This window comes from Eriocheir sinensis, chromosome 43 (genome assembly GCF_024679095.1).
Source record: "Eriocheir sinensis breed Jianghai 21 chromosome 43, ASM2467909v1, whole genome shotgun sequence".
Lineage (NCBI taxonomy): Eukaryota > Metazoa > Arthropoda > Malacostraca > Decapoda > Varunidae > Eriocheir > Eriocheir sinensis.
Window position 1 is genome coordinate 9823790 of NC_066551.1, and position 20747 is coordinate 9844536.

General features: G+C 50.8%; 1 protein-coding gene across 1 annotated transcript in view; it reads right to left on the reverse strand.

The window, feature by feature from the left end:
* LOC127010453 (zinc finger SWIM domain-containing protein 5-like) overlaps positions 1 to 15367 on the reverse strand; it is a 32068-nt gene extending 16701 nt beyond the window's left edge. The window contains exons 1-3 of the mRNA XM_050884647.1: positions 14004 to 15367; positions 2595 to 2722; positions 2237 to 2380 (exon numbers count right to left, since the gene is read on the reverse strand). Coding sequence (XP_050740604.1) covers positions 2237 to 2380; positions 2595 to 2722; positions 14004 to 14185 — 454 coding nt within the window. The 5' untranslated portion in view covers positions 14186 to 15367. The remainder of the gene's footprint in view (positions 1 to 2236; positions 2381 to 2594; positions 2723 to 14003) is intronic.
* Between the last annotated feature and the right edge of the window lie 5380 nt (positions 15368 to 20747).

Genomic DNA, 20747 nt, shown 5'->3' on the forward strand with positions numbered 1-20747 from the left:
TCTCAGGCTATGGCGTACACACACACACACACACACACACACACACCATCTCAACTTTCACTGCCATGCGCTGCAGTGAGTGCGTGAGTGTGAGTTCCCTCCCCGACACGCAGCCCCGGCCCCCGCCCCCGCCCCGCCAGTCGTTACCGGCGGTGGATGGAAACTAACGTGTCGTATCTCGAGGCTGGAAGACGGCGAGAGGAAGGCGGCGGTGTGAGGAGGTGGAGGTGGAGGTGGAGGTGATGGTGGTGGTGGCGGGGTGCCGAGGAGCGTACTGCCGAACCCGTCCCTGGCGAGACTTGGGGGTTCCGGAGGGTTCGCCTTTATACACACTCGCTCACTTCTCCCCAAGGAAACTTCTGGCATGTGTTTACGATACGTCAGACTCAACATTTACATTCGCCTTGGCGCGATAAGCCTCCTCCATTTTCAACGAGGAAAACACCGCTCAAGGCGCCACCGCCGGGTCACGGAGAGGTCGCCCGGGGGAGTGCCGCTGACCCCTCCTGGCCCCGCACCACCTCACGAGTCCATATATGAATGCTTAGGTTTCATTCTTTTTCAATATTCGCCAGCACTTAAATAAGATGCATGGGTGGACAACGAAAACAGGGATGAAAGGGATGGTCTAATAAAAAAAGACAAGGAGGAGGTACGAGTGACAGTTTGCAATGAAAGGAGATTGAAAGAGTAAAAGTTTACATGAAGGGCATGATGAATGAGCGACAGTTTACAAAGAAAGGAGGAGAGGCAAAGAAGACACATGATAAAAGGAAGAAGTGGCAGTTCAGGTGGTAAGGACGCGAGGCAAGGATAACCGCTGCTGCTGCTTCCGTCGGTACCGGCAACGACAGCCATTAAGTGTGTATCTCCAGTAATTCAACGCGCGCGCACACACACACACACACACACACACACACACACACTATTGGAAGTACAGACAGCTGTCCAATCTACAGTTCTCAATTCCACTACTGCGCGCAAGGGTAATGCCGTTACGTTTACTACTACTACTACTACTACTATTACTACTTTTATCACTACTACTGCTACAACTAAAGCAATTTGATATTATTGTGGACTTTCTTCTGATCAGCTCGACGGGAGACAAAAACAGGCCGCTTCACAACTTCCCAAGCGTCACAATACACCTGACGAGGAACACCTGGCCCACGAAGAAGTGTTATCGCCGTCTCGCAGCTCTCGTCTAATAACCCCCGCACGCTGTCACCCGTCACCTGCTCGTCTCTCTCTCTCTCTCTCTCTCTCTCTCTCTCTCTCTCTCTCCGCGGCACGATCAATCATCAGGTATTTGTTATAACGTGTTCCGGTTGTTTCTCAGTCATTGCAATCCTCCTGAAGGAAGTAATATACAAAACACACTCTCTCTCTCTCTCTCTCCCTGCCCGGCTGCCGCAGTTAAAATACCGAAAGAGACTCGGAGCCGCTGTATCACGGCAACAAATCGCGGTCAGGGATAATACTGGAAATGTTTGGGTGTTGAAATGCGTCAGTCCATCAGGGCGGGAAACCAAACGTGGGGAAAGAGTAAAAAATAAACACACACACACACACACACACACACACACACACACACACACTGATACTCTCGCTACAAAATATTCGAAAAATAAAAAAACGAATATGCCTCTTGGGGATTTGATTCCACCAACTTTTCCGCGACAGTTGTGTTATTTTACCTCGACGTGCGCCGCGGCCACCAGCTAAAAATATTAAGGGGTCAATCGCGATCATATTTTGCCATTACAGTGACCCATAGAGTGTGTGGCGGCGGCGGTGGCGGCGGCGGCGTGTATAAAGGCGCGGGGAACTTGAGCCGTGATGGCGAGGGGCGAGGGCCGAAGCATTTCATAGAAGGGCGAGTGTTGGGGAGGGAAAACGGAGCGAGGAACGAAGGGGGCGAGGGCGAGGGAGGGGGAGAGGCACTATTGTGTTAGTGTATTGTTGTCGTGTGCCGGTTGACTGTGGAGTATTGGCAGCAGGTGTGATCCAATACTGACGGTCCAGCGCCACTTCACTACCTGCAAATATTGTGTGCCTCCCACCTCCCCGCGGAGGCCAACCGCGTAATATAATGGACAGATAGTCCCATAGAGGCTCTGGGCCAATCACGTTACTCGCCAGGCCAGAGTGCCTAGACACATTACTGCTCGGAAAAAAAAGACATGGCTTGCCTGTGGCGACCACACACACACACACACACACATGCACGCACCTTGGATGTGGTTGATGGGGTGGCTGTGTTGGAGGATCTGGTCAGCCAGCTTCTGGGCGGTGGGCAGCACTTCCGTGTGGTGCTCGCTGATCAGGTACTGCATCATCTTTTGCAGCTGCTGGCGGTCCATCTGCAGCAGCGTCTCTGTGGAGGCAGCGACACAAAGGGTCAAGGGCGGCGCCGCGACAAACTCGTGGGCAACAGCACCACGTCCCTTGGGGGCATAATGTTTCTAGAATCTGCTTACATGTCTGTTGGGCTTAGAAGTCTACACTTTAAGTTCGATTATTATGAAAAACCTAGGCGAAGCTCTTTTTCAGTCCCTCCACCTTGAAGGACCTGTGAGGCCAAGACCTACCTGAGATGGGTATCCTGAGCTGGACGGTGTCGGCGTGGCGGATGCGGTGGAGGGAGAGCGCCACCACGTGCGGACACCAAAAGATGTCGCGCGTGTCGCAGGAACACGTGACCGACGTTATCTTGCACCTGCAACGCAAAGCGACACTCGTCAAACACGTGGTATTGATAAAATATTTGCATTCCATTCACTTACTCTTCCTGTGAAACAAGCGGCAGAAAATAATATTATTGGTAACCAAAATGTGTGAATGTTTAAACACACGGCTGAGTGAGCGTGTGTGGCGTGCATGCGGCGCGTCACGTGCTGCCGGCATGACATTTTATTATTTCAATTTGATTTCTTGTTTGCGTTCTTTAACTCCAATTATTGTTTCCCGCCAGCCCCCGCCCCGCCACCAGCCCCGCCACAACCCCCTTCCCTCCACAACCCAACGCCTCCACTCCTCGCCTCGCCACCCACGGATTAACGAGCCCCGTAACTGAGCGCAATGGAACATAAGCAATCATTAGGGCGTTAAAAGCCTGTTGAGTGGTAAGCCGCGTCCACGACCTGCCGCGGGACCCATTACCCACGGGCGGCCTCCTGGTGGGTGGCGGCTGACCTAATTCTCAGTGGGCGGCGAACCACCTTGCCGGCACTGCAGTGGGAGTGGATCTCGCTCTGACGGCAGCCGTGCCCCCTCGCGCCCCCTCGCCTTGTCTCGCTGAGTTACGGGCAGACCTGGAACAATTCTGGACCTGTGGAGCCGGGCAGCTGAGACGGCCGCCGGCAAGGGTCGATACTACCAAGAGGTGCAACCTTCGCCAGACTACCCACCCACGCCCACACCCACACCCCATGACCCTCAACCCACTCCTCCCTCCCCCACCCTCAGCCCCGGGACCCAACAGTGAGGTGGGTTGGGGGCGCACCTTTCTCAGCCTCATCTGCACCGAGCCGCCCGCCAAGACACACGGTGAATCTGGCCACAGTCCGTCTCCCCCACTCTCACACTTTCTTCATTTTCATGCTAATTTTTTCATCTGCATAGAGATGGGCTGTGTTGTGGTGGTGTGAGGGTGCCGCCGCGACGCCCTCGGGCCCTCCTCGCTAGACGCGGCCCTCGCCACCGCCGCCACACACTCGGCTCCCATCCAGTGCGGCAGCCGAGCCTAATCAGCAATCTGTGGCCTCGCCACGCACCCAGGGGCACCGCCGGGCCTCTCACGCACCCACACGCCCTGCCCCCCCTCCGCCCCTGACTCTCAGAGCTTTACGAACTCTGGTCTGACGTCAGCACGCGTCCTCACAAGATTCCCTCCTCTCCTCCCCTTCCGCTACTTTTCACCTCCTCCTCCTTCCCTTCCTTCCCATCCTCCTCCTTCCCTCCCTTCCTTTCCATCCTCCTTCCCTCCCTTCCTTTCCATCCTCCTCCTTCCCTCCCTGCCCATCCTCCTCCTTCCCTTCCTTCCCATCCTCCTCCTTCCCTCCCTTCCCATCCTCCTCCTTCCCTCCCTTCCCATCCTCTTTTCCTTCACTTCCTCCTTCCTTCCCTTCCCTTTCTATCCTCAACTCCTTCAGCCCCACCTCTGCCTTTCCCCCTCCTTTCCTATCCCCTACTCCGCATCCTCCTTCTTCCTTCCCATCCCATCCTCTACTCCTCCTCAAGAACTAGAAATAAGTTTACCCATTCAGTCGAGTCGATGTAACACAGACATTGGAAGGAGTTTCTTTTCAAACCGAGTCATCTGCCACTGGAACAATCTTCCCTCAGAAGTAGTAAATGCGAACACCATCAACTCCTTCATATATCGAATCGACCGTCATTTCGTTGCGTCAGGAGTAAACTGAATATCGAGGTGCTTTCATCTGCTCCACAGGCCCTAAGTAGCTGTCGAGCAGATTAATTCACCACAGCGTGCAACCTCGTAATGAGCCAATAAGCTTTCTGTTGCCTGCATTTCCATGTTTCCATGTTTCCCTTCCTTCCCATCCCCTTTTCCACATCCTCCTCCTTCCTTCCCTTCCCATCCTCTATTTCTCCTTCCCTTCCCTTACTCCACATCCTTATCATTCCTTCCCTTCCCATCCTCCCCTCCTCCTTCCCTCCCTTCCCATTCCCTTCTCCACATCCTCCTCCTTCCTTCCCTTCCCATCCTCTATTTCTCCTTCCCTTCCCTTCCCATCCTCCCCTCCTCCTTCCCTCCCTTCCCATTCCCTTCTCCACATCCTCCTCCTTCCTTCCCTTCCCATCCTCTATTTCTCCTTCCCTTCCCTTCCCATCCCTTACTCCACATCCTTATCATTCCTTCCCTTCCCATCCTCCCCTCCTCCTTCCCTCCTTTCCCATCCCCTTCTCCACATCCTCTTCCTTCCTTTTCTTCATCCTCTACTCCTCCTTCCCTTCCTTTCCTTCCCATCCTCTACTCCTCCTTCCCTTCATTTCCTTCCCATCCTCTACTCCTTCCCATCCTTCCCTTCCCTTACTGCACATCCTTATCCTTCCCTTCCTTCCCATCCTATTTTTCTCCTTCCCTTCTCTTACTCCACATTCTTATCCTTCCCTCCCTTCCCATCCTCTACTTTTCCTTCCTTTCCCTTACTCCACATCTTTATCCTTCCCTCCCTTCCCATCCTCTACTTCTTCCCTTCTCTTACTCCACATATTTACCCCTCCCTCCATTCACATCCTCTACTTCTCCTTCCATTTCCATTCCCCTCATCTTTATCCTTCCCTTTCCATCCTCTCTACCACCTCTCGCCCCCCCCCCTCCCCCAACCGTGGCTCTGGAGATGAACACCTGCTTGGGAGTCGCCCAGATGCGGGGAGCTGTGACGCAACACTCGAGTCAAACAACTGAAGCTGATCCACCGGCGACCTTCGTTCCCCATAACCTCCCCCCCTCTCTCTCTCTCTCTCTCTCTCTCTCTCTCTCTCTCTCTCTCTCTCTCTCTCTCTCCATTCACACATTTTCACGTGCGAGGCCGAACCGCAAAAAAAAAGACGAAGGTAAAAGAGAAAACGGAATGAAAAGGAATGAGAGGACGCGAGAGAAACGAAAAGAGGAACGAACGAAAAGAGAAGAAAGAAGAAGTTTAAAAAGGCAAAGAGAAAAAGAAAAAGAAAAAGAAAAACAAAGCAAATAAAACAAAAACAAAAAAGATTAGAAAGAAAGAAAGAATAAAATAAACTTGCCAACCACCTCCTTCTCGGTGATCCTCGAAACTTAGAGTAACAAAAATAGAACTAAAAAAAGAGAAAGGAGAAAAGACAAGAAAAGAAGAAAAGAATTAAAAAGAGCGGCTTTAAGAGAGAGAGAGAGAGAGAGAGAGAGAGAGAGAGAGAGAGAGAGAGAATGAATAAGATAAGGACTAAATGCCCTTCACCTACAGCCGAAAGACTTTGCCCACTACCACCACCGCCCCCTCCCCCCCCCCTCTCTCCCACACCCCCACCATGGTCAGTCTCATCATTGCTACTTATATATCTCTTATCATCATTATCCTTATTATTTTTTTCAAGCATCGCTGTCCAAGACGTATTGACTGTGCTCGTTTGTCCTTTGTTGTTTCTGGTATATACTTTGGCGAATAAATCATCACTATCATCATGACCATCACCACTACTATCACCATCACCACCACCGCGACCTCTATGACCATCACCATCCCCAGCACCTACGTATAGCCTACCATCCCCACCATGACCATCACTACCACCATCACCACCACGACCTCCAAGACCATCCTCTCCCTACCATAATCACCACCACCATCACAACGACAATCACTACCATCACCACCATCACTACCACCACCATCACCTGTATCACCACCACCATTACCATCATCACGACCATCTCCACTACCTCCACCATCACCACCACCGTCACCACCGCCTTGACTCCTTCCTCCTAGTGACCCCGATGCCCTCTTGTAGCAGGAAGAACCCCGGCAACAGGAGAACGACCGTCAGTACAGCCCCCCCCACCCCCCCACCCCTGCAGCCCCGCCCCCACGCCCAGCCCCGCCCCGCAGCCTCCCGACCCGCCCACTCCACCGGTGAGGGGGAACACGCTCACTGCCTGCCCTCATCCACTCAGCATCCACACATGACATGCACAGCTTGTTACTGCCCCCTCTCTCTCTCTCTCTCTCTCTCTCTCTCTCTCACACACACACACACACACGCAAGGGTTATTAATAAATGACCTTCCCCGCTACAGAAGACCTCAGGAATGATTTAATATTTCTTGATGTACAGGAGAGAGAGAGAGAGAGAGAGAGAGAGAGAGAGAGAGAGAGAGAGAGAGAGAGAGAGAGAGAGAATTTGTAAACATTATTAACTTAGTACAAACTTTTATCTCCATGATGCTTTTAAGTACATGTAACTTTTTCCTTGCGCTTCCCCTTCTTGGTCAGAATAACCTAATTAACGTAAAAAAAAAAAAAAAAAAAAAATAAACGTGAATTCTTTCCCTTGTCTTTCTTTCATTCTTTCGTTCTGTATTTTCCTGGTTGCGTTGTTTCACCAAAGGACTCGAATTAGATTACAGCTTTTTTTATTATGTTGGGTTTACGACTGGATCTCCTAATAGTAGTAGTAGTAGTAGTAGTAGTGGTAGTAGTGGTAGTAGTAGTAGTAATAGCAGTAGTAGTAGTAGTAGTAGTAGTAGTAGTAGTAGTAGTAGTAGTAGTAGTAGTAGTAGTAGTAGTAGTAATAATAATAATAATAATAATAATAATAATAATAATAATAATAATAATAATAATAATTTCTTGATGTTCCCTGCCATCCATGACCTTCAAACTACAACAGCAAGCCGACCAACACGATCTAGAATAAAGGCGTACACACACACACACACACACACACACACACACACACACACACACACACACACACACACACACAGGAAGGGGAGGGGGTGACCGATCCTTTAGTAAACAAGCAAATAGCGCATTTTTATTTTATTACTTTTATTCATATTCTTTAATTTTCGTTCATTGAGTGAGGTCACGTTCATTTTATTTACTTTCATGATTAAGTGAGTTTCGATATTAAAGTTGGGCTTAGGTAGGGTGTGTTGAGTCTACCGGGCCGTGTGTGTGTGTGTGTGTGTGTGTGTGTGTGTGTGTGTGTGTGTGTGTGTGTGTGTGGTGGAGGAGACTAAAGCTACATTGCAATAAGAGGCAGACAGACAAACAGACGATGACAGTCCTACGAAATTCAACATAATCAGTCCTACGCAGCAGAGACCTTCCTTCCCTCCTTCCCTCCGCCACTCAACATGATCTAGTAGGACGCAGGACAGAGCGACTCTCCTTCACTACCCGCCGCCCCTCGTTCCCTCCGGCCATTCCAGCCCCAGCAGCAGTGACGGCGCCCTCCTCGCTCCCCGCCAAACGAAGCATTTTCCCTGATAATCGTGAGGCTCTAACAACCTCTGGCCCCTAACCAAATGTGTGCGGCGGCGAGGGTCCTTGCATACAGGGGCGAGGGAGCGAGGCGCGTCTCCTCTGCCCATCTGATAAGTCTCCTTGGCTGTCGCGGCTTCGGGGTCGTCGCCGCCGCTGGACGCCGCCGTGGTGCCAGCGGCCGAGGCGACTATTTCAGGATTATCAAATTATTAAACTAAAATTAATCGACGCAACAGATGTCACGAACCGCAGCCTCCCCTCGGCCATCTGATGTCACTTATGCCCCTTTTTCCCTCATGTGCAGAGGCAATCTTTGTGCAGCCACAGGGGTAACATCGATCCGCACCAAAACAAGCCATTTCCACCCTTGGCACCGCCGGCAACACGGTCGATGTCTGGAGATGTCGCGGCGCCCCTTTCCCCAACCCTCGTAATCGTTTGTTTTTGCGCTTTGCTGGTGGGAACAGAATTGAAGGGGATGGCGCCTTCCAGGGCTTAAAGAGCGATGATCCGAGGCGCGCCCGCCGCCAACACGCCCTCACAACGGTCCTGGCGCCGTCCTACAGCCTGCACAGGGCCCAGCGTGACGCAGGACCCTCGTCAAGGCCTGTCCTGCCCTCAAGACACGAAAAACAGCCGAAAAATCGAGCGATTATCAGCCAAAATTCATTCCAGGAAGGTCGGAATCCAAAGCCGATCAATTCGTCCTACTGGAATGGTGGGTCAGCTTTAAGCCGGGGAGAGAGCGGGCAGCGGAGCGCGGGAGAGCGGCCATCACTCTGTGGGCGGCCAGGGAGAGAGGCAAGGCAGGGCGAGGGAGAGAGAGAGAGAGAGAGGGGAAAGGTGGATGCACAACACGAAAGCAGAGGCTCTCTCCCCTCTGCAGAATTCATGACGGGCTGTCAACTTTAATGAATGAAAGACTCGGTCAGTGGTAAGAGTGTGGTGGGTGGGAGGGGGGGTGCAGGGGGGGGCCATGTGTGTGTGTGTGTGTGTGTGTGTGTGTGTGTGTGTGTGTGTGTGTGTGTGTGTGTGTTCTCCACCTCGGCCGTAGTACCTTTCTCTCTCTCTCTTCCGGCAGTTACCCAACATAAACAAAACCTTGACACACACACGCTATACAAAAGACCTAAGAACACGTTCTTCATCCGCTTAAACGATCGTCTCAGCAGGAAAAACAACAACAACAACAACGACAACAAAATCTAAAACTAAATATATATAAGAACAAAAATATAATAACTATGAATATCACCCCCCCAAAAAACATTCCTAACGATAATAATAATAATAATAATAATAATAATAATAATAATAATAATAATAACAATAACAGTAACAGCCGTGACCTCGATCCTGCCCTGTGACCCGCAATCCTCGGGGCCGGAAGATCAGCTTATGCACTTCCGTCTTGCTGGTCACACGAGGGCCCGATGACGTCACTGCATTCACCCCCCCCCTCCCCTCTCCCTCCTCTCCCTCGCCGCCTCCCCCTCCCTCCCCTTCTCCTCCTCCTCCCCTCGCCACGCCACACTGTCACCCCCTCCCCCCCTCCTCTTCCTCCTCCTACAGAGACCAGCCCCTCTCCTCCTCCTCCTCCTCTTTCCAGTCTCCTCTCCTCTCCCTCGCCTCACTATCTCCTCCTCCTCCTCCTCCTCCTCCTCCTCTTTCCAGTCTCCTCTCCTCTCCCCTCGCCACACTCTCACCCCCTTCTTCCTCCCACTCCTACTCCACCTCTTCTTCCCGCCGCCTTCACCTCCTGCCTCTCCCTTCCCCTTACTCCCTCTCCCCCCCAGGTGCCTCTACTCTCACTCTTGTCAGCGTGTTCGTAAGGTCACGCTAACCTGCTATCTTCATTAACATTTAAATCATCAACACGTGGCATTTACACCATAATTGCCTCTCTCTCTCTCTCTCTCTCTCTCTCTCTCTCTCTCTCTCTCTCTCTCTCTCTCTCTCGTTCGCTCGCTCGGACGGGAGTTTTCTGTATATATGAAACCAATAAAGGTGTTTAAACTAGGGAAAAATATTTGATGGAGTGTGTGTGTGTGTGTGTGTGTGTGAAGAGAGAGAGAGAGAGAGAGAGAGAGAGAGAGAGAGAGAGAGAGAGAGAGAGAGAGAGAGAGAGAGAGAGAGAGAGAGAGAGAGAGAGATTTACCATCAGTCCAAGTTTCCTCCCCCCAACAAACAATCCACCTTCACCACCACCCTCCACCACAAGCACCACCATCACCACCACATCACTTCCACCACAGCCCCAACGCATTCAATCCTCCTCTCTACCACACCACCGTATTACCACATTAAGGGTCTCGACGCGTTCTATACATAAGCACACGACACATCCCGTTCATTACGAGTATACACCAAGAACGGCAGAGGGGGTAAGGGGAGGCTGATAGGGGTTGTGGGTGGGGGTGGGGGGGTGAGGCACTGAAGAACCGGGGGGGGGGTGAGGTTGTATGGAGTTGGGGGGGGGGGTTGTGAAGCATTGAAGAGCGTGGGGGGCGGGTGAGGTTGTATGGGGTTGGGGTGGGGGTGGTGAGGCATTAAAGAAGCATGGGGGGGTGAGGTTGTTAGGGATTGGGGGTGGGGGTTGTGAAGCATTGAAGAGCGTGGGGGGCGGGTGAGGTTGTATGGGGTTGGGGTGGGGGTGGTGAGGCATTGAAGAAGCATGGGGTGGTGAGGTTGTTAGGGGTTGGGGGTGGTGGTGGTGAGGAACTGAAGAAGCGTGGAGGGGTGAGATTGTTAGGGGTTGGGGGTGGGGTGGTGGGGCATTGAAGAGCGTGGGGGGCGGGTGAGGTTATAGGGGGTTGGATATGGGGGTTGAAATGCACTGAAGAGCGTGGGTGTGGGGGTGATGCGTACAAAATGGTGTGTGTGCTTCCCTTCTGTATATCTTTCCCTTTTTGCTTCCCTTCCCTCCTTCCTTGCATTACAGTAGGAGCGAGGAGTGGAAGGGGAGGGAAGGAGAGAGGGAAGGCGAGGGAGGGAGTCTCACGTGTGTGTTTCTCAGGTAAACGAAGAAGGTGAAGGAGTTAAATCGCCGCACTGGAGGTCATTAGCGGGGCCCATGCAGGGAAGCTAGACTACTGCGTGTGTTGTGATAATTGCCCAGATTATACTACTACTACTACTACTACTACTACAATTACTAACGATACGAACAACTTATATGGAAAGCTCGGAGTGGAGTGAGTGAAAGTGGGGCGAGGGAATGGTTTTGGCAGCGGGCGCAGGAGAAGGAGGCGGTGGAGGGGGTTAGGGAGGCGGTGGAGGGGGTGAGGAAGGCACTGGAGGAGGAGGAGGAGGAGGAGGAGGAGGAGGATGGAGGGGGAAAGGAGGGGAAGGAGGATATGGAGAGGGGATTCGAGGGGAGATAGAGAGAGCCCCAGGGGACGGCGGGGCTGCCTGAGGGGGGCGGGGGGCTCTCAGACAGGGGCGATTAGGGATCCTGAGGCGGCTGTCAACCCTTCAGCGCCAGATGTGAGGTGCAACAACAACATCAACATCAACATCATCAACAGAACAATAACAGTAAGCTCGGCAACAACAATTACAGCTATAACAAAAACGACGCTGATCAAAAATGTCTGCAACCACAAAAAAAAATGTCATTGCTACTTGTTACTACTACTACTACTACTACTACTACTACTACTACTACTACTACTACTATTACTACTTTTTATTACAGCAAAGGAGACGGCGCAAGGGCAACAAAAAGAGTGCAGAGATAAAAAAAAGCCCGCTACTCACCGCTACTACTACTACTACTAATGCTACTATCAGTACTACCACTACTACTACTAGAAAAGAAAAAGAAGAAGTTGAAGAGAAGGAATAATAATAATAATAACGATAATAATAATAATAATAATAATAATAATAATAATAATAATAATAGAAGAAGTTGAAAAGTAGGAGTAGAAGAAAATAATGAAGTATAATAATAGGAAGAAAACGAGAAAGAAGAATTTGAAGAGGAGGAGAAGAATAAAACGAAGAAATTGACGAGAAGAAAAAGAAGAACAAAGAAAAAGAAAAAAAAGAAAAGGAGAAAGAAGTTGAAGAGAAGAACAACCAACACAATAATAATAATAATAACAACAGCAACAACAAGACTAACAAACAACACCGACACAACAAACATCAAGACAAGACAAACGACAAAAAAAACAAAAAAAAACCCATCAACAGAAGACGCCAACATAACATAACATTTTCCAGAACAGCGTGAATACCGAAGGAGGAGAAGGAGGAGGAGGAGGAGGAGGAGGAGGAACACGAGATGAAGTGATTACGTAAAACAACACACGATGAGACGATACACGGCAACATAGCGTGAGAGGAGCAAGGGGGGGGGAGGAGAGGGGGAGGGGAGGGGAGGGGGGAGGGAGGAGGAGGAGAGGGGGACGGGACAGGTGGCAGGAAGCGAGAAAAGCGAGACAAAGGGGTGAGAAACCTCCAAATGCTGATGATGAGGAAGACAAGACAGGATGAGAGAGAGAGAGTAGTAGTAGAAGTAGTAGTAGTAGTGGAAGTAGTAGTAGTAGTAGTAGTAGTAGTAGTAGTAGTAGTAGTAGTAGTAGTAGTAGTAGTAGTAGTAGTAGTAGTAGTAGTAGTAGTAGTAGTAGTAGTAGTAGTAGTAGTAGTAGTAGTAGTAGTAGTAGTAGTAGTAGTAGTAGTAGTAGTAGTAGTAGTAGTAGTAGTAGCACTCAGAATAAGGCCGCCTGTCTTTCCTGCTTGGTCCTCCTCACGAAATATTTAGTAGGAAGGACGTGTCTAGTGCCCTGAGAGGAGGAGGAGGAGGAGACTTGGAGAGGAGAGAGAAAAGAGACGGAAGACGAAAGAACAGCGGAGATATATGAGGGAAGACAGGAAGAATAGTTGAGGAGCAAGGATAAGAAGGCTGGGAAAGACAAAAGTAGGAGGAAAAAGCATGCAGGAGACTGGGGATGAAAGCAGATGCAGTGGACAGGAGATGAGAGACAGTAAAGCCAAAGATGAAAAATGGTTATGAGAGTGACGAGAGAAGGAGGGCAGGGAGGGAGACGAAATAGCATGAAGAAGATGATGATGATAATTTTGAAGAGGAGGAGAAGAAGACGAAGTTGAATAGAAGAATAACAACAACTAGAACAAGGCTGAGGAAGGTAAGGTAAGGTAGGTAAGGTAAAGTGATGATGAAAGAAAGAAAAACAGTAGAAAGTAGAACGAAATGGGGAATAACAACAACTAGAACAATGCTGAGGAAGGTAAGGTAAGGTAGGTAAGGTAAAGTGATGATGAATAGAAAGTAGAACGAAAGAACGGAAAGTGAGAAACGCAAAGGGAAAGAAAGAAGCGACGGTAAGGTAAGGTAAGGTATATAGGGTAATGATGAAAGAAAACAACAATAGAAAGCAGAACGAAAGAACGGAAAGTGAGGAACGCAGAGGGAAAGAAAGAAGGGACTATAAGGTAAGGTAAGGTAAATTAAGACATAAAAGGTGTTGATGAAAGAAAATAAGTAGAAAGTTGAACGAAAGAACGGAAAGGAAGAGGCACAGGGAAAGAAAGAAGGGACTGTAAGGTAAGGTAAGGTAAAGTAAGATATAAAAGGTGTTGATGAAAGAAAATAAGTAGAAAGTTGAACGAAAGAACGGAAAGGAAGAAGCACAGAGGGAAAGAAGCGAGAAGCGACGAACGGCACGGAACGAGAGAGGTGGTATATAAAAGGCGAGGAAGGAGAAGGATCGGGAAGGGAGGGAAGAGGAGATTAAGTAGCGCCCAGAGAACATAAATAAAAGGATCGAGGTCGTGAGGGCGTTTCGCGGCGAGGGAAAGTAAACACGACGCACAAATGGAAGGATCAGTTGTCCCTCGAAAATCAATGAAGAGTCGTGAAAGGAAAACGAACTGCATAATTAAGGAGACGACATGGGAGAGGGGAAGTGTGGGGGGGGGGTTATACACACACACACACACACACACACACACACACACACACACACATGCACTTACCTGTCAAAGGATATGGAGACTTGGCACTTAAACGGGGCCGTGGAGGTGGATGGGGTGGTGTTGGTGGTGGTGGTAGTGGTGGTGGTGGAGGTGGTGGTGGAGGTGGTGGTTGAGTCGACAGCCGTGGTGGTGGTGGTGGTGGCTGCCGCGGCGGGAGGACCCAAGGAGCTGCGGGTACACATGACGGTGCCCGAGAGGTGGAAGCCTGCAGGGAGAGGAAGAGAGAAAGGTTGTTATCCACCCACACTGACGAAGAGGGGAAGGAGGGAAGGAAGGAAAGAAGGAGAGAAAAATAGAAGGGAGGAAGGAAAGAAAAAGGAAAGCACTCATGGCGGCGGAGCATTAAGAGCGCGACAAGAGGAAAGGAAGAGGGACGCGGCGAGGGTGAGGGAAGGAAGAGGACATTCGAGCCTTTAATGCTGAAGAATGGCAGATAATGAGGCACCGCTGATGGCTGCATGGAAGGGGAATAAGAAATTTAGGAGAGCAGGGAAGATATTGAAGGTGAGGCGAGGGCGTGCGGCCTGAAGAGGAGAGGAAGGGTTGGGGCGGCGGCGGAGGGGCGAGGGAGGAGCACGCGTCCTTGTATTGTCAAAAGGAGGTGGAAACAAGACGCGGTGAAGAAGTGTGGAGGGCGAGTGTGCGAGGAAAATATGGGTATAGGTGAAAGGGAGCCGCGCGGAAGGTCGAGGTGAGGGGCGGAGGAGGCGCAGGGCGTGTCGGGGCAAGTAAGGGGCGCCACCAGCCATCAAGGAAGAAATTTAAGTGCGCCTCATTCTGTTAGTCATGGCGGGGTCGTGGGGGGCGCCGCTTTACACAAACTTTCCCAGTAATGGGGTTCACCTGGGGCGCCCCCTCACCCCGCCCCTTCACTCCCCGCCAAGACTCTCACCACTTGACTGCCCCACCGCTGCAGCTGTCGGGGGTAGGAGGAGAAGGGAGGGGAAGGTAAGGCTTAGGTCACCCCAGCAAGTAGAGTGGTCGCCTGCAGGACTGTGACCTTAACTGACCTCCACGAGTGTTGCCGGCGAGACAAAGCGCTAGCATGACCTTTTCAAACTCTGCTCGGCGCGAAGGTCGGTGCAGCGGTCGAGCAAGTGTTGAGTTAGCAGAGACACACGCACGGCCGGCTTCAGGAGGAGGAGGATGAGGGGGCCAGGGCCGAGGTCAGAGGTCAGGGGCCGGCACCGCAGTCACTCAGTCGTCGGCCCAAATTACACAGCCGGAGTCATGGGGGTCAGCGGTGCTCAGCGGTGCTCGTGGCGAAAGTTAGCTTCACGCTGACGGCGGCACGGCTGGGGAAGTGTGTCGCGGGGGGCTGCTGGGGCCTGTCGGTGCCTGCTTGCCTAGTGCCTGTGCCTGCCTGCTGCCTGACTGTGCTTCCCTGCCTGCCTGTTTGCCTTGTAGTCCCTGTCTTCCGCCTCTTTCTCATCCCCTGTACAGCCCCTACCATGATATTTAATATACGAGATGGATGAATATAGATATATATATATATATATATATATATATATATATATATATATATATATATATATATATATATATATATATATATATATATATATATAGATAGATAGATAGATAGATAGATAGATAGATAGAGAGAGAGAGAGAGAGAGAGAGAGAGAGAGAGAGAGAGAGAGAGAGAGAGAGAGAGAGAGAGAGAGAGAGAGAGAGAGAGAGAGACGCACCCTCCCTTACTTTTGTTTCCCGGCGACGATCAATCAAAAAACAAACCTGTAACAGACGAGATTTGAGCGCGGCGCCCCTTCCCCTGTCCCTGAACAACCCCTCCCATCCTCTATTCCCCCCACACTATCCTCCCCTTTCCCCAACTCCTCCACTCCCCCTCCACCTTCCCTTCTTTTCACCACCCCCACTCTCTTTAAACAACCTCCCCTCCCAATTCCCCCCCACACTACCCCCTTCTTCCCTTCGCTGCCTCCCCTTCCATCACCACCCCTTTCACCTCCCCAACACGTGCACCGCCTTCCAGTTCGCTCCGTCCAGGTGTGATCACGCAGGTAGCATACAAACAGACGTACACACAGGAGTAACTTTGTCCTCGCCGCCTCGCTAATCACCCGTGCGTCACACCTGGGCCGATCCGCAGGTGAGGGAAGGGGGGGAAGGGGAAGGGGAGGCTAAGTCCTGATTGGTTGTAGGCAGACCCGAGGAGTGATGGGAAGAAGGAGGGAGGGGGGAGAGAGGGTCTAATGTTGACAAGTTTCACCCCCACGGAAATAAGTATCGATCTATTTATTCTCTCTCTCTCTCTCTCTCTCTCTCTCTCTCTCTCTCTCTCTCTCTCTCTCTTCGGATTTGCCAAAACTGTCATCTCTCCAAGGGGACTTAAGGCACATGTTGATCTTTGACTGTAATCTCCTCCTCCTCCTCCTCCTCCTTTTATATTCTCTTTCCTCGGCCACCGCAAACTCACACTCTCTCTCTCTCTCTCTCTCTCTCTCTCTCTCTCTCTCTCTCTCTCTCTCTCTCAGAGAGAGAGAGAGAGAGAGAGAGAGAGAGAGAGAGAGAGAGAGAGAGAGAGAGAGAGAGAGAGAGAGAGAGAGAGAGAGAGAGAGAGAGAGAGAGAGAGAGAGAGAGAGAGAGAGAGAGAGAGAGAGAGAGAGAAGAGGATGCTGAGACTGGGATATCGGGCCACAATCTCTTGACTTCCGTTCTAAGAGGACACACCTTGATCTCTTACCTACATCCACCTCTTCTCTTCCTCCCCCATTCCCCCTTTCCGTCACCTCTTCCCCCAAAACACTTACTCATGCACCCCTTTCTCTTTCCCTCTACACCCCTATTCATACACCCACTCCCTTCTACACATCCACCCACACACTCTATTCTTTCCCCCTTAGCATCCATTCATCCACCCATTCATGCACGCCCTCTTCCCCTTCAACACTCAGCCATCCATATTCCCTTCCCACTCCCTGTAACGCCCATCCATTAGGTTCCCCCCTTCCCCTTCCTTCAATACTCATTCACACCCCTTTCTCCAATATCCATCAACTAGAATGAGAGAGAGAGAGAGAGAGAGAGAGAGAGAGAGAGAGAGAGAGAGAGAGAGAGAGAGAGAGAGAGAGAGAGAGAGAGAGAGAGAGAGAGAGAGAGAGAGAGAGAGAGAGAGAGAGAGAGAGAGAGAGAGAGAGAGAGAGAGAGAGAGAGAGAGAGAGAGAGAGAGAGAGAGAGAGAGAGAGAGAGAGAGAGAGAGAGAGAGAGAGATTGTATAACCCTAACAAGTTCTCGGTCTTGGTCTTAGCCATGAGTCGTAGTTCACAGCCAAGTTCAACAAGGTACGCGATTTTACGTCCTCTGATTGGCTGAGGCGGCGCGCTGATGGCGTGTGATTGGCGGAGGGCCAGACACTATAGTGGTCGTTGATTGGACGGGAGACACGAAAATGAGAACGACTTAGCGCTTCTTCAGGTCGGTCGTGCGAGGGCCGTGCGATGCCTCGGTTCGGTTCCTTCGTGCGGGTCCTTCGCGCGGGGCATCGGCGGTCCGGCCAACACAATGGGTCGTTTCTCATGACTGACGGAACCTTGGATGCTGCGATAACCCCTCCCGTGGTGGTGGTGGGGGGGAGGTGTCGGGGGAAGGTAATGTTGAGGGGCGCAGTGGTGATGGTGGGGGTTGGTGGTGATGTAGGGGGTTGTGGCGGGGGTTCAGGGAGGAGGGATGTAATGGTGGTGGTGATGACGGTGTTGGGGGTAGTAATGATGATGCTGGCGTTGATAGTTGAGATATGGGAGAGTGATGGTGGTGATGGTGAGTTATGGTAAGTGAGTGTAAAGTGGTGATAGGAGTGGTGAGAGCTATAGTGGTGGTGGTGGTGTGGGGGGGTGATGGTGAGTCTAGGTAATGTTGTAGTGGTGATGATGGTGGTGACGGCACTGGCGATGGAGGTGACGATTCATGTTACAGTGTTGATGGTGAACGTGATGGTGGTGGTGGCGTGGGTAGAGATAGGGTGATACGATGATGCAGTAATGCGATGAACGTAACGAGGGTGATGGTGGTGGTGATTGCAACGGAACTGATATTATGACATTGATGGTGAAGATAACGAAATGGTGATGATAGGGATGATCGTGGTAATAGTGGTGGTTGTGGTGGTGATGGTAATAGAGATGGTTGTGGTGCTGTGGTGGTTGGGTAGCTGTGGTGGTGGTTGTGGTGGTGATGGCAATAGAGATGGTTGTGGTGCTGTGGTGGTTGGGTAGCTGTGGTGGTGGTAGTGGTTGTAGTGGTGGTTGTGGTGCTGTGGTGGTTGGGGTGCTGTGGTGGTGGTGGTGGTGGTGACTTGCCGCGTGTCAGCACCAGTAAAGAGATCGATGAAGGAAGCCAGACGTTGTGATGTATTGAAAGGAGATGATGAAGATGGTGATGACGATGATAGGGAGTGGTGAGGTAGGAAGAGGACATCACTAAGAGAGGGAAGGAGAAGGAGGAGGAGGAGATGGTGAGGAAGGAAGAAGACACAAATGAAAATAGGAAGGAAAAGGAGAAGCAGAAGAAGGAGAGGGAGGAGGAGATGGTGACGATGATAGGGAGTGGTGAGGTAGGAAGAGGAGAGGGAAGGAGAAGGAGGAGAAGGAGGATGAGATGGTGAGGAAAGAAGAACACACAAATGAGAGAAAAAAGAAAAAGGAGAAGCACAAGAAGGAGGAGGAGGAGGAGACGGAGACGAAGACCTGAAGAAAAACCGCAAAATCACAACGAAAAAAAGGGCGCGTTCCTCCAGTGCTCATCCCCGCCTCCTCTGGGTCTTTGTGGAGTCATTATCTCTCTATAGACACACGGGCCTTGAATGGTCTGCTCTAGGTCGCCACGCCCACTTAAGAGCATTACCTTTACCTGTGACCCCAATACCTGAGATGAGACGCGTTCCTCCAGTGCTCATCTCCGTGTCGTGTGGGTCTGACGGGTCAATCACCATCTTCCTCTACAAACACGAGTCCCGGTATGATTTAGGTCACCATCGTCATCTATAGTTACCTTAAACACTCATTCGCCGATGCCAGAATAAGCCAAGCGTTCACCATCCTCTCTGGCCGGGATTCGAACCGTCGGAAATGTATCAGTGGGATCAGTAGTCGAGGAAGCTATCACCCAACCCAACGCGACACTACTATAGGGAAAGGGAGGGAGGGGGAGGGGGAGGGAGGTGACGTCAATGAGAAAGGGAGGAAAGGAGGGAAGGAAGCCGGGTGAGTGTTGACAGAGGGAAGAGAAACCACCATTGACTGAGGGGAAGGAAGGGAGGAGAGGAGAGGAAGAGGAGGAGGAGGAGGTGGAGGAAAAGTGATGCGTATTGAGAAGACACACGGAGTGGAGGAAAGAAAAAAAGTAGAGGGAAGGAAGGAGTGAAGAGCAGAGAGATGGATAAGAAGCGAACCAAAAGTGGAAGGGAAGTGGGAGAAAAAGAGAAAGGAAGATGGGAGAGGGAAGGAAGGAAGGGGTTCAAGAATAGAGATGAATAGGAAATGGAAGAAAATAGGAAGGAAAATGGGAGAGGGAAGGAAGGGATTGAAGAATAGAGAGATGAATAAAAAATGGAAGAAATTCAAAAGGAAGATAGGAGACGGAGAGAAGAGGGTGCAAAATAGAGGAAAGACGAATAAAAAAATGGAGCAAAAGTGGGAGAGAGGATGGAGAGAAAAACGGAAGGAAGATGGAAGAAAACTTGAGGTAGAAGGGAGATGGAAAGTCGAGGAAATGGGAGGAAAGATGGTCACGAAAAAGAAAGGTGAACGGACGAGAAACACGGACGAGGAGGGAACGGCGAGGGGCAGGTGGAGGAAGAGAGGAAGAATGAGGGAAAGGGGCAGGTGCAGGAAGTAGAGGGGAAGGAAGGAAGGAAGGAAGGGAGGGAGGGAGGGAGGGAAGAAGTATATAGGACTAATTAATAAAAGGTAGGAGGAAGTACATCAATGGAAGGAAGTGAAGAGAAACGGAAGGAAATGTAAGATAGATAAAGGAGAGAAAACAGCCACGAAAAATCACGAAAAAAAGGAAAAAGAAAGTGGAGGAATATGAAGGCGAGGTGGAAGAAGGAAACGAGTTAATGATAAAAGGTGGAGGGTCGTCGGAGGGAAGTGGAGGAAAGTGGAGGCAGATAAGGGAAGATGATGAAGAGATAATTAAGAAGTAAAAGGTAGAAGGAAGTGGAGATGATTGAAGGGATGGAAGGAAAGGAATATAGAAGAGAACGAGAAGATTGAAGGAAGTGGAGGGCAAGCGGAGGCAAGTGGAGGCAGGTAAGGGAGGATGATGGACAGAGATAACGACTAAAGGTAGAATGGAGTGGAGGAGGGCCGGTAGAGGGAGGAGGAGGTAGGCAGAGGTAACGGGAGGTACTTAACGCTTCCGCCCGGAGGAGCAGAGTCAAAGGCGAGGCATTTTTGAAGACTTGACTCCCACAAAGGTCACTGCCTCTACTGTTGTTGCTAATGACGTTATCCGCCAAGCTCGCCCACCCCTGCCTCACTCTCCTCCCTGCCCCCTGTGCGCCATCCCCTGCTCCTTCCCTTGTTCCAGGATGTCCCTCTCTTCGTGCTTCCGTTCGTGCCCCTGTCATCCGTCTCTGCTTCATCGCCTTCCGCTGTTCCTGTTATTACAAACTAGCCGGTGACTTTTATTTCTCTCCTATTGTTCTCTAGAGTTTCTTCCCTCGGCTCTTTTCTCTCCACTCTTTTCTTCCCCTTTCTTTGGTCCCTGCACTCTCTG